The sequence below is a fragment of the Sapajus apella genome, unplaced genomic scaffold (genome assembly GCF_009761245.1).
Source record: "Sapajus apella isolate SASKATOON/1434 unplaced genomic scaffold, GSC_monkey_1.0 scaffold147, whole genome shotgun sequence".
NCBI classification, from domain to species: domain Eukaryota; kingdom Metazoa; phylum Chordata; class Mammalia; order Primates; family Cebidae; genus Sapajus; species Sapajus apella.
In genome coordinates this window covers 959180-971732 of record NW_022437087.1, presented here as the reverse complement: position 1 = coordinate 971732, position 12553 = coordinate 959180, and the positions used below count along the sequence as shown (strand labels likewise).

At 48.6% G+C, this 12553-nt stretch overlaps 2 protein-coding genes across 5 annotated transcripts in view; both read left to right on the top strand.

Moving 5' to 3' along the window:
* Nucleotides 1–12553, top strand: part of CUNH15orf40 (chromosome unknown C15orf40 homolog) — a 114820-nt gene that overhangs the window by 56504 nt on the left and 45763 nt on the right. The gene's annotated exons all lie outside the window — the stretch shown is intronic.
* Nucleotides 3213–12553, top strand: part of HOMER2 (homer scaffold protein 2) — a 99596-nt gene continuing 90255 nt past the window's right edge. The window contains exon 1 of one of the 4 annotated variants that reach the window (XM_032264837.1): nucleotides 3213–3394. In XM_032264837.1, the coding sequence (XP_032120728.1) occupies nucleotides 3390–3394 (5 nt within the window). In that variant the 5' untranslated portion in view covers nucleotides 3213–3389. Of the gene's footprint in view, nucleotides 3395–3700; nucleotides 3927–12553 lie in introns of those variants that run through there. The other 3 variants (XM_032264839.1, XM_032264836.1, XM_032264838.1) reach the window with 3 other exon arrangements.

Genomic DNA, 12553 nt, shown 5'->3' with positions numbered 1-12553 from the left:
TATCTTTGGCCTTGTCCCCCGCTGCCACCTCCAGCTCCCTTTACTGGCTCCTCTTTTTTTTTTTTCTCCACCACTTGTCAGCAGGAATAAATGATTCTCCTGCCTCAGCCTCCCAAGTAGCTGGGATTACAGGTGCCCACAACCACACCTAGCTATTTTTTTTTTTTTTTTGTATTTTTAGTAGAGATGGGGTTTCACCATGTTGGCCAGGCTGGTCTGGAACTCCTGACCTCAGGTGATCCACCCACCTCGTCCTCCCAAAGTGCTGGTATTATAGGCGTGAGCCACCTCACCCAGCTCTGGCTCCTCTTGCTCAGCCTAAAAGGACATTTACGTCTCCTCGGCCTTGCCTCAACCTCCAGCTAGCCCAGAATCTCTCTCCCCTTCACTTTGGGCTTCTTGAAAGGACAGATCTCACCGATCATCTCCCTTCACTACTGAGCCATGGAGACCATGGAGATAGGAGTTTCCACAGAAAAAGGGTGACTGTATTGGCTTCCATGGAGGGACGCTGATAGGGAAATCAAGTGGCCCCTCTCAAGGAAGCATTCCAAAATAATGAAATACTGCCGGAAAGGACTGCCCCAGAAAATTAGACTGAGAGCTGAAGCGATCTGAAAAATCTCCCAAGAAGCAGACCTGACCTGGGCCTAGAGTTGTTGGGCTTGAAGGAGAGGAGTGGAGGCCGCTCCCCACATGGATGGCAGCCATACGTTGGAGAAAGGAAGGGCATCCATTTCCAAATATTTTCTGATCTACTGTTTTCTCTCCTCATCTCAAGATGACAACCTTTGTCCCACAGTGACAGCCACTTTAATCATGGAGTATTTAATCTCATGTGGGGTCATACCTCCAGCATTGCCACTGACTATGTGAAGTGGCCAGAGTGATTCACCACCCCAGCTGGTTAACCTCCTTGCATCTTGCCAAGGTAATGGGGGTGTACCCTTTCCATCAGTGGAGCAAAAGGAAACTCACATTCAGGGCTTGGCCCCTCCACATCGGGGTTCTATCTTCTGGTACCCCTACTCTAGCTGGGCTGGCTCCTGCTATTCATTCTCCTTCTGCTGACTTCTCTCCTTGACCCTGCCAGGAACACCTTCCCCTCAAGTACCCTGGCTCAGTCCTGGGTTTTGGAATTCAGCTTGTGGTAGATGAACTTCCTCTAGGATCAAGAGCTTGTCAGCCGGAGCTATACACAGACTCATATGCACACAGACTCATGTGTGCTCACAGACCCTGGCCAATTTTGTGGCCTATGGCCTGTTGCTTATTCATTCATTCAGCACATACTTATGGAGGACCTTCAGGCATACTTGTAGGCACTGCGGATACAATGATGATCAAAAAGATACGGCTTCATTAGAGTTTGCAGATGCATCTTGAGTAATTCCAAACTATATAGTACAAAGTGCAATGAAGAAAAAGTATGAGTGTGCTCACAGTCTCACCCAGGGTATTAGGTAAAGCTTCCAAAGGAAATGACAGTTTTAACTGAGATATGAAGAATGAGTAGGAATTAACAAGGCAAGATAGTTGGGGTGACTGAGACAGGAGAGGAGAAAAATCTTCCCAGACAGAATAGCATGTGCAAAGGCCCTAGAGCAGGAAGGACAGCCGGCTGGCTGGAGTGTAGGAGGCAAGGCAGAGATTGGGAGGAGGAAAGGCTAGAAAGGGCAGCAGAAGCCAGAGGGGCAGGGCCCTGTAGGACCATGTTCATTATCTTGGGCTTTATGCCAAGAATGGTTGGAAGAAAGCCAATTAAGGATTTTACAGAGCGATGTGATCAGATTTGTATTTGAGAAACTACTGACTACAGTGCGAAGCACAGATGAGAAGGGGGCTGGTGCCCCTGTGAGGAGAGTTGGAGGTTAGGTGACAGCTGTGGTCCCAAGAGAGGTGAGGGCAGGGTTAGGGTGGTGGTTGCGCTCCATCTGCTTGTCCCTTGACTTTTTGTTGTTGTTGAGACAGAGTCTCACTCTGTCGCCCAGGCTGGAGTGCAGTGGCACAATCTCGGCATGCTGCAACCTTTGCCTGCTGGGTTCAAGCGATTCTTCTGCCTCAGCCTCCTGAGTAGCTGGGAATACAGGTACGTGCCACCATGCCCAGCTAATTTTTGTATTTTTAGTAGAGATGGGGTTTCACCATGTTGGCCAGCCTGGTCGCAAACTCTTGACCTCAAATGATCCACCCACCTCCACCTTCCAAAGTGCTGGGATTACCGGCGTTAGCCACCGCGCCTGGCCTGTCCCTTGACTTTTTTACTGTCCTGAGATGCCAGGCTTATGTGGGCAGTATGTTCTCAACAGAAGATGATCCCGTGGAAGGCCCAGGGGTGGGGATGAAGGTTAGGTTAGTCCCAGTGCTAGCCTTTGGTAGAGACTCAGAACCTGATAGGTAGAAAGGGAACTAAGAGAGCCTGGTCTTCTTCAAGTTCTACTTTTGTCATCTGAATTCCCCCGATTTAAGGATAAAACCAAGCTTGATGAAGCCTCCTTAAAACTGGTGGCCCTTCAGGTGGGAGCCTTCATTCCATTTTTATCCAGCAAAGAGCCCAGAGCACCTGCCACAGGCTGTAGGATCCTTCCTGCCACACTGGCTTCCAGAATTTCATGGTGGTGGGTACCTTAAGGCCACCCAGACGGGCAACGGGCAGGAAGATGAAAGTGGGCTTTAAGGAGGAGCACAGCTATGCGCATCTCAGATTCTGGAGACCTGAACGAACTCTAATCTTAATGTGTGACCTTGGGCAAATCACTTACCCTCCCCAGGCCTCAGTTTCCCCATCTGCAAAGTAAAGGTAGCCCCAAAGTCCCCACCAGGTGCCAGTGGGACTTTCAGTCCAGCAGGCAGGATGTTGATGGCACTGCGCTAGGCCCCCCGGTCGGCGTGGGGCGGGGTTGCGCCGACTCGGGGGCCACCACGGAGGACCAGGTGGCCCGGGAGAAAAGCGGCGACAGCGCTGCGGTGCGGGGGACGGCGCTCACACTGCCTCGCCCCCAGTCTCCTGGCTCGCAGCCGCGGCCCGGGGGCCACGGGGTTACGTAAGGAGCGGGGCGGAGGGAGCGGGCGAGGGGAGAGGGCGGGGCGGGCACCGCCCCAGCGCGGCCGCCCAGCCCGCGGCAGCCCAGCCCCCGCCCGCCCGCGCCTGGCGGCGGCGGCGGCGGCGGCGGCAGCGGCAGCGGCAGCGGCAGCAGTGGCAGCAACGGCAGCAACGGCAGCAACAGCGGCAGCAGTGGCGGCCGCGCAGCCCCACGAAATGGAGCGGCGCCGGGGCTGAGCCGGGCGCGCACGGGCCGCCGCATGTGCCGCGCGGGGAGAGGCTGCCGAGCGGGCGGAGAGCGAGCGCGAGAGGCCCCGTCGGAGCGGCCGCTGGAGCAGCGCCCGAGATGGGGTGAGTGAACCCGCGCTGCGCGCGCTCCGCGCGCCCCTGCGGAGGGACTGCGGGGCCGCGGCACGCGTCCCCGGGCTCGGAGCCCCGGGGCTGACTGGCCACCGTCTTCCCAAGCCGGAGTGAGCGCATTGCCAACCCCCAGGAGTCTGGGGCCACCAGATCCGCGCCCTCCGCTGGGGCGCGCGGACACCCAGCAGGGGCACCCTGGCCTGGGCGAGTAGCCCGTGGCCCTTCCCCTCCCAGCCAGCCCGGGCGCCGGGGCACCTGGCGGGGACCGGTGCCCTGGCCGGCCTCCTGCCTCGGCCATTCCACGTTCTCTTCTCCCCGGGGCGCAATCAACTCCAGGGCCTGTGTTTGTGAGTCTCAGAAGCAGTTTGTCTTTCTCCACGTTTGGATTTATTACAAGCAAAGTGGAAATCGAAGTTTTCCTAGAAAGGGAGCACGTCAAATGATAAACCTCCAGCGTAGGAATAGTGGACTTTGGATCTGCTTTGAGATGGCCGAAGGTGATGAAAGTCTATAAGGAAATTAGGTGAGGCTTCAGTCTTTGAAACAACTGAGTAGATGCTCAGGAGGGAAGTTGAAATACGCTGTCGAAGTGACTAATGCTTCTGAGTATATAATTTCAGGATTGCTTTCCCCTCGGCGTCCTCTGAGCAGTGGGCTCTGAGTATGGGAGCCACCGTGCTAATAGCACAATAACTCCTTACATGTGCTCACCCTATTTGGGCACACGTTGATGGTTTGCCATACATATTCAGGGGACACTTATGCCCACTTTACAGATGAGGAAACTGAAGCCAAAAGTAGTTCGGTGACTTCCCCCAGGCTGTGCAGCCGGTGAGCATTTGTATATCAGGGGAACACTTAGCCTGCCACTGCCTGGCATGTGGGCATGGAGGTGGGCGAGTGAACCAGAGTTCCTAAATCTCTCTGTTCCTTGCTGCTGAACCCAGCATTCTTCCAACAGCCCCTCCCAGGAGTCAAATGCTTCGCCTCAGAGGGTCTAGAGATCTTGCTTTCCTGTTTGGGATGGGTGGGGCCTGGGAAGGCAAGGGTGCAGTGGAAGGAGCAGGATTGTCCTGGTGGCCTGGCTCAGGCCTCCTTGGTCAGTGGCTTTCTTGCACTCCAGGTAAGTTTCTGGAGTCATTTTGCCCAGTGAGCCTTAGCCATGGGAGCTGCAGAGTGTTTGAGGGGCTCAGAGGCAGGCCAAGAGGAATTTTGAGGAAAGGAAATGTGAGGACTGTGGGCCAGCATGAACTGGATATGACAGAGGTGGGGACAGAAAGAAGGGGGTGAGGCGGGCAGCGAGGGCTGAAGAAGTTTGCTTACATCGAGGAGATTTTACATGGACAGTAACTGTGGGTGATTTTACCCCGCAGCACCCAAGCTGGCAGGCCGTTTTTCTGTAACATTTCCAGTGAGTCCTCAGTGGACTGTGAAAAGGCTGATCTTTGAGCAGTAGGAGCCTTTGAGGTTCTCAGATTTCATACTTTAAAAAAATGTACAGGGAAAAAGGAATTGGCAAATGTAAGGTCTTAGGATGGAAGATAAAAGGGATTTGGTAATTTTAACTCTCTCTCTGGTCCTCCCTCCCCCGGCCAACACAAAACCAACCCACCATACTTGTGTGATCAAAAACAAATATTGAAATTCTGTGGTTGAGATCAAATAGTTCTGTGGAAATGAAAGTGTTTACTCATAAAACCTTAAAGAAAATGTCAAAAATAATTTTTGTTTGTGGAGAAGCAGGGAGGAGATGCTTGGGGATTTTGTTTAAACACTGAACATGTCTTTCATGTAATTTTAACATCATCCAATAAATGTATATATTACTCATTTCTCGTAGGTAAAGGCTAGTTTGTAACTGCTACCTACATCTGCCATTTTTAATAGATCCATGCCTTCTATAATTTATGCAAAAATACAAACCATGGTCGTAAATTGACATGCAGCTAAGGACTGGGGAAGCAGTTCAGACAGAGGAGGCTGGAGGGAGCCGTTTAACTGAAAATAGAACCAATGTCATCCTTTCTGAGAGTTGTGTAGGATGGAGGGGGAAGAACTTCTTGAAAGGGCAGCTAGTAGAAAACCTTGCTGTGATCCTACAGCTTTGTCATGGCTCTGCTTAGTAGACAAACTAGGATTTAAGAAAAAAAAAAAAAAAAAAAAAAAAAAAACCCTCTGAGTTTACCTCCTCCCCACTTGAGACGCTCCTCCTTCACTGCCATTTCCTACTTCTCTTCTGTGAAGTGTTCTGCGTGAAGTGTGGTCTCTCCAGTGAGTTTGCGTTCTTCCTCCCTAAGGCAACTATTTCATACCTGTTCTCCTTTCCAGACCTCTCCCCTTCCTGTGCACACCCCTGGCTTCCCTTTCGATTGACAAAATAGGGACCTCTGACCAAGGGAACATCTTCATTTCGCCACTGCCTAGTCTAGCATGCAGCTGGTGCTACCTTTTCCTACCTGCCTGCTGTGCTGGATGGCCAGTCCCTCCTCTCTTCCTGCTAAGGGCCCCTCCTTCTGCGGCAGACTCCACTCCATCCCTTCTTCTCCCTGTCTTTTTGGAGACTGTCTCTCCTAATAACCACCTTTCTCTCCAGGGTCTTCTCCATCAGTATAGGGGCATACATCTGTCCAACAGAGCCTTCTGCACTGCTGGAAATGTCCTGTATCTACATGGCAGCCACCAGCACATGTGATTATTGGACACTTGAAATGTAGCTGTTGAGACTGAGGACCTGAATTTTTAACTTAATCTTAATTTAAATAGCCACATGTAGCCAGTGGCCGCCATATTGGATCGCGTAGCTTTAGTTTCTCCTGTCTTAAAAAGGAGCTCTCCCTCCCTCCTGCATCCCTCTCCTGCTTCCGTTTCACTTCTTTTTTGTTCTTCACCTGAAAGCACCTCAAAATATACATCCAAACCCCTGGCTCCATTCACTTTCTCCTGCCATTTGTTCACTCTTCATATCCTACAGCCTGGCTTCTGCCTCACCTCTGCGTGGAAACTGCCAGGGTCGTGGGTGGCCAGGGCGTTGCCAAGTCTCTGCCTCATCTCACTTTACCTCTCTCTCAGCAGCATTCCTCAGAAAGGACCACTCCCTTTCCTCGAAACAACGCCCCTCTCAGCTCCTCTGGTTTCACTGTTTCCTGCTTTTCTTCTGACTCCTAGTCATGGGGTTGTCCAGGAGCTGGCTCCTTTCTCTGTCCACACTGTCTTCCTAGGTAATACTGTCCCACCCCCAACTCCTCCCCACCCTCCCATGGCTTCAAATCCACCTAGATGCCTATGATGCCCACGTTTTAATTTCTAACTCAGATCTTTCTTGGGGCTTCTGACTCTCGTCCATACGTGGAGCTCTTGATATGCCTTCCAGTTCTCACCTTCCCTCCGCCTTCCCCATCCCAGTCGGTGGCCCTGTCATGCACTCATTTGCCAAGTCATCCTTGAGTCCTCTTCTCTACCTCTCACATGCAGGCTGTCAGTGTGTCCTGTGCATTCTACTTCTGGGATCTATCTGGAGTGCATTCACCTTGCCCCATAGCCATAGTTCCCACTCTAGGCCTGGCCACCATCACTCCTTCCTAACAGGCCCCCCAGTACAGTACTCTGGGTTGTCTGCAGTCCATTTTTCACACAGGAACCTAAATGACCAGCTTTTAAAATCACAAGTCAGATCGTGTCATTCCCCTTTTTACATACCTCCCACTGACCAGGCACTGACCCCCCTCCCCACGCCGTGCTGCTGCTGTGTCGCTTACTGTGTTCTGCTAACACAGATCTCCTTTCCGTTTCTTGCCCCACCTCAGAACCTTGCACTTGCTGTTCCCTCTATCTGGAATTCTCTTACCTTCCTCTTTCCCCCCACGGTCACCTGTTGAGGGTCTTTCCTGCCATCCTGTCTCCACAACTCTTTAACCCAACCCCACTTTTTTTTTTTTTTTTGAGACAGAGTCTCCCTCTGTCATCCAGGCTGGTGTGCAGTGGCACAATCTCTGCTCACTGCAACCTTTGCCTCCTGGGTTCAAGTGATTCTCATGCCTCAGCTTCCTGAGTAGCTTGGATTATGGGTGTGTGCCATCATGCTCAGCTAATTTTTTGTATTTTTAGTAGAGACAGGATTTTGCCCTGTTGACCTGGCTGGTCTTGAACTCCTGACCTCAAGTGATCTGCCCACCTCAGCCTCCCAAAGTGCTGGGCCCCAGTCCTACCTTTGTTTCCTGAAATTGCTCTCCACAGCATGCCAGTAAGCATGCAGGTGTTACTTACTTCTTTATAATCTGTCTTCAACAGCACCCCAAAAGGATAGGCCTTATCTTTTTCACCAGTGTATTCCAACACCTAGCACAATGGCTGGCACCAAACAGGCCTCCAGTAAATAATTTTTGATTGAGTTAATGCTTGAATGTTGTGGGCAGCCTTGCTTGGATGCTGGCCTGGAAGTTGTGATAGTTTTTGGGTTAACTCATATTGCTTGCTTAATTGGGAGTTGCAAGGGCCAAGAGAGAAAGAGATCACATTTGGATGCAGTTTTCTTTTAACACAAAAGCAAGCCATTGAGCTTTTATTGTGACATGGGTTAATTTTTGGGCTGTCTGCTGTCATTTGAGTACTGGGGTTGTAAATTACCTTTTTACCCTCCTGCAAAAGGCCATCAGAAAAGCCGGCTTGTCTGCAGTTGTGACTTTTAGCTGATTTTGTCAGTGTTTACAAATAAGATCTACTGTATTACTGTTTGGCTTCATTTGACACTCCTTTATTTTGTTGAGCCAAGATTACCTTGCGACGTACCATTGCCACAATCGTGGTTATCTAACACCTCGGACTGCCTTTGGTACTCTATACAGGTTAACTTTCTTTTGATGTTTGTTCCTCCTTCTTTAATTTTCCATTCGTCCTGAATCACACCAGTAAATTACAGGGCTGTTCTTAGAGGTTTGAGTTGACTACAGTAGATACAGTCTCTCAGATGTGTTGAGGTGAGTTTGTCTTCTCTTGGTCCTGTGGGTTTTTAAACTTCACTTTCTAACGTTCGTTCAGTCACTACGTTGCTAAGGCAGTTGGTGAGTGCTGTGGGGATCCGGAGATGAGCAGACCCACTAGTTAGTTCCTGCCCTTGTGGAGTTTATATTTTTGAAAGGGACATAAAGTACACACACAAGTACCCGCTTTATATGTGAAAGGTTGTGAGAGTAAACAGTGTTATAGTCCACTGGGTATCAGAGGTGGTGGTGGAGGGGTGCCCCTCTATTTGGGGAATTGAGGAAAGATGCTGTGGTACATTGTTGGGGGGACAGATGGTGTGGTGCACTGATGGTTACACAGTCGTCTCCCTTAGTGTCTGAACTGGAAAAATACACAGAATTTGGAATAGAGTAGACACTAAATAAGTAGATATTGAATGAATGTGTAAATAGGCATGAATGAATATTCTCTTTGGGTCGACTTTCTTTGTTGTTGTTTTACTAAAATACACAGTTTATCAGATAGCAATAAAGGATAAGGAAGGGGGCTAGAGGATGTTGCAGTAGGATAGAGATTTTAGATGGGGATCCAGAAGGAGACTTCACTGAGAATGAGACATTAAAGAGCTGAAAGAAGGAGGAGAATGAGCCATGAGAGAAGTATTCCTGGCAGTGTGAATAGTGTGAATACTGTATTCAGTGTGAATAGTGTGAACAGCAGGTGCAAAGGCCCTGGGGCAGGAGCATCCCTGGCTTGTTCAAGAAATAATAGGGAAGCTAGTGTGGCTGCAGCAGAGTGAGCCAGAGCGAGCATGAAGGTGAAGAGGTCAGGGAGGTAGCAATGGCCTGACCAGTCTTTGGATTGACTTTTACTTTGGGAAGATGCCGTCATTCTTGTTGGAAACGGCCCTGAAGTTTCTGGCCTGAGGGTTCTTAGGAAAGAGTAAAGGCACCTTTGCTGGCTTGCACACAGTCCCCTGAAGGAGGACCCTGAGCAGAGCACATGGTTTGTTTTTGTCTAATAGACTCAGTGATTTGTGAAAATTATTAGGTTTTCTTTTCTGGAGTGGCTCCTGAGGAACTTAGAGTTAAATGTGTGGTGAACCTTAGCAGATTTATCAGACCTCATCCATTACCTGTATCTCTAGCTCAGTGTGATGGCCCTACCCTTGTTTTGTCTTTACCCTTTTTAATCTACCACTTTTTTTTTTTAAACAAAAGGAAAATAACTTTGCTTTTTTCTAATTATAAAAAAACTACATGTTTATACTGAAAAATAACAGCATAAAGAAGGAAGTGAAAATTACTTGTCATCCCACGTCTTAGGGATAACCTCCATCAGCATTCAATGTCTGCCTTTGTACTTTTTTACACGTATATATGTCTATGTGTGTCTAGATGTATGTCTACATCGAGCAAGTCTATTTTTAACAAAATGCAACCATTTTATACATCTGTTTTGTAATATAATTTTTCCAACTTAAAATATCTTGAGTGGACATCTTTCCATGCCAATAACTATAAAAATATTTCATCATTTAAATCCACACCTACTTCTATTTTGTCATTTTGCTAAATCTTTGTAAACCTATTTAAATCCTTTCTGGAACAAGACAGGCTTTTTTTTTTTAAAGACATTTTAACAATCTCTTAAAGCAGTTGTTTGCTTTAAATGAATTACTGAAGGAAGGAAATGGTAGAGGAGACCAAGATCACAATTAACGTTGGATAATTTACAGTGCCTTTGTAATTTGGGTGAGTCATTGCTCCTTAGTGAATCTTGGTAAGAACATCAAGGATTCATCGTTGTCGCTAAGGGTGGTTGGTGAACCGAGACCCAGCTGCTCAGATTGTTTCTCCTGGATTGGAAATATCAGGGCAGAGTAATTCTGCTTTAAGACTTGGATGAGAAGGTTCTTTGCAAGCAGAAAGCACCCATGCCCATACCTTGAAGACCCCTTCTGCTTCTGAGGCTTTGTCTAGTATATATCACATCTCCTCCTTCAAAGAGAATTTCCCCAGTGAGCAGGTTGGCAGGGATGTATACAAAAGGAAAGACATTGTGTTTCCTGCTTTAGTAGGAAGGCAAATTTAAAAAAAAATTTTTTACGGTGGCTGAAGCCTGTAATCCCAGCACTTTGGGAGGCCGAGGCGGGTGGATCACGAGGTCAAGAGATCAAGACCATCCTGGTCAACACGGTGAAACCCCGTCTCTACTAAAACTACAAAAAATTAGCTGGGCATGGTGGCGCGTGCCTGTAGTCCCAGCTACTCAGGAGGCTGAGGCAGGAGAATTGCCTGAACCCGGGAGGCGGAGGTTGCGGTGAGCTGAGATCGCGCCATTGCACTCCAGCCTGGGTAACAAGAGCGAAACTCCGTCTCAAAAAAAAAAAAAAAAAAAAAAAAATTTTTTTTAAAGAATACACCCTGGGCAAATCTACTGAAATATCACCACAGCCTGCACAGACATCTAGAACCTTTGGAAAAAGAACTTCCCTTTGGTGCACGGGGTGGGGCTGAGGGCAGGGACCCCTTTTCTATTTGACAAGAAAAACTTTCTTCACCTTTGTCAAACGTGAACAGCAGCCAAATAGCATATTTACAATAGAGAAAAGGCATTTTTTCTGAATGTTGGAAACCTGTGGTATACCAGTCCTGACTTCATAGATCTTGAGAGTTAGACTTTGTTTTTTTTCCCCCCAGGGTGAAAATAAATTCAGCAAAAAGAAGCATTGTGAGGAATTGGGGCAAAAACTTCTAATTTGCATTGGTTTTGATCCACTGGTCTTTTAAGCACTGCTTGTTATGTGTCTGCACTTCCTAGGTATTGTGCACACAGGCTGCCCCCAAGTTGTATTTATTTATAGGTTTGGAGGTGAGAGCTGGCATCATGATCCAGTTTCCTAGTGGGGTGCATTTTGTGTGGGAAGAGCGGCGGGATGGGAGCCTCTGAATGCATGATGAAGACTCCAGTAGTTTTGCCACTGGGGTGCTGTTAGTCATATGGTATCATTCTGGTAGAATTTATTTAAATGATATTTCAAATTAGCTTGTTAGAATAAAAATACGCTTGTGGGGAACACATTTAGACATTTGTCAAAGACTAGAGAGATTTTTAAAAAAATTTTTATTCATAAGCCTGGCTGATAGTCTTATTATTATTCCTCGGAGGAAATGGAGATGGTAGAGTCCCCACCCCTGTGCAGACAAGCTTAGCATAAGGCTTTGCAACCAGGTACAGCCCTTGAGTACACAAGTGGCTCCTAGTCAAAGGAGGGCCGAAGTAAGGGCAGCTCCCAGCTTTGCAGGGGCTCCAGGAGGCCCCTCTCTTTGCCCTGCCTGGGTAACTCTATCCAGATCACCAGTGAGGGGCAGGCCAAGCCCAATCTGCCTTTAGTCCTCCTTTTGCTCTGGGGGTAATCTCATCTGTTGGTTATGGGGTGGGCGGTATCCACAGGAACCTGATGAGTGAGGAATGTTGCAGACCCCACTGCCTGGGCATTGGATTCTTTTGGGATCTTTAATTGGGAAAGCTTTTAATTGGAGTTTTTAGATAAAGGGGGGGAAAGGAGAGTTGTTTTGGGTTGTGTCCTGTGGGAGCTGGTGACGGAGAGGGTCCTCCTGGGGAGAAGGAATGGAGCTTGTTCCACGATGCTCCAGAGAGCAGGCAAAGGAGCTCCCAGTGGAGGTGGCATCAAGTCAAATTTCAGCTCACTTGGTATGAGGAAGAGCTCTCTAACTCCTCCAAGTGGACTGAGCGTAGACTCAGTGGAGGCTCAGCTGTCTCAGTGGAGAGTGCGTTGTTATGGAGCACCACTGGCTATGGGGGCTGGGAAGGATGGTTAAATACATGCAGCTCAAGCCCCGGCCCTCCTAACCCTCACTGGTTGTGTGAGCTTAGATGAGATAGTTTATCTCTGTAGGCTTCACTATCCTCATCTGTTACATGGTTGAGGTGATTAAATAGAAAATGTGTGTAAAGCATTTAGCACAGTGCCAGACACATAAGTACTCAGTAAATGGCGGCCAAGTTTATCATCATTATCATTACCACGGCCATCATTTCTTCTTTGGGTGGGAAGTTGGCCCTGTGGGCACCCTCTAGAGTTAGGTGGTTGGGGATGACATGTGCTTCCATCCCCTCATCCTTTAATTCCCTCGGGCACTCTGAGTCTTCAGCCAGTCTGTGCGT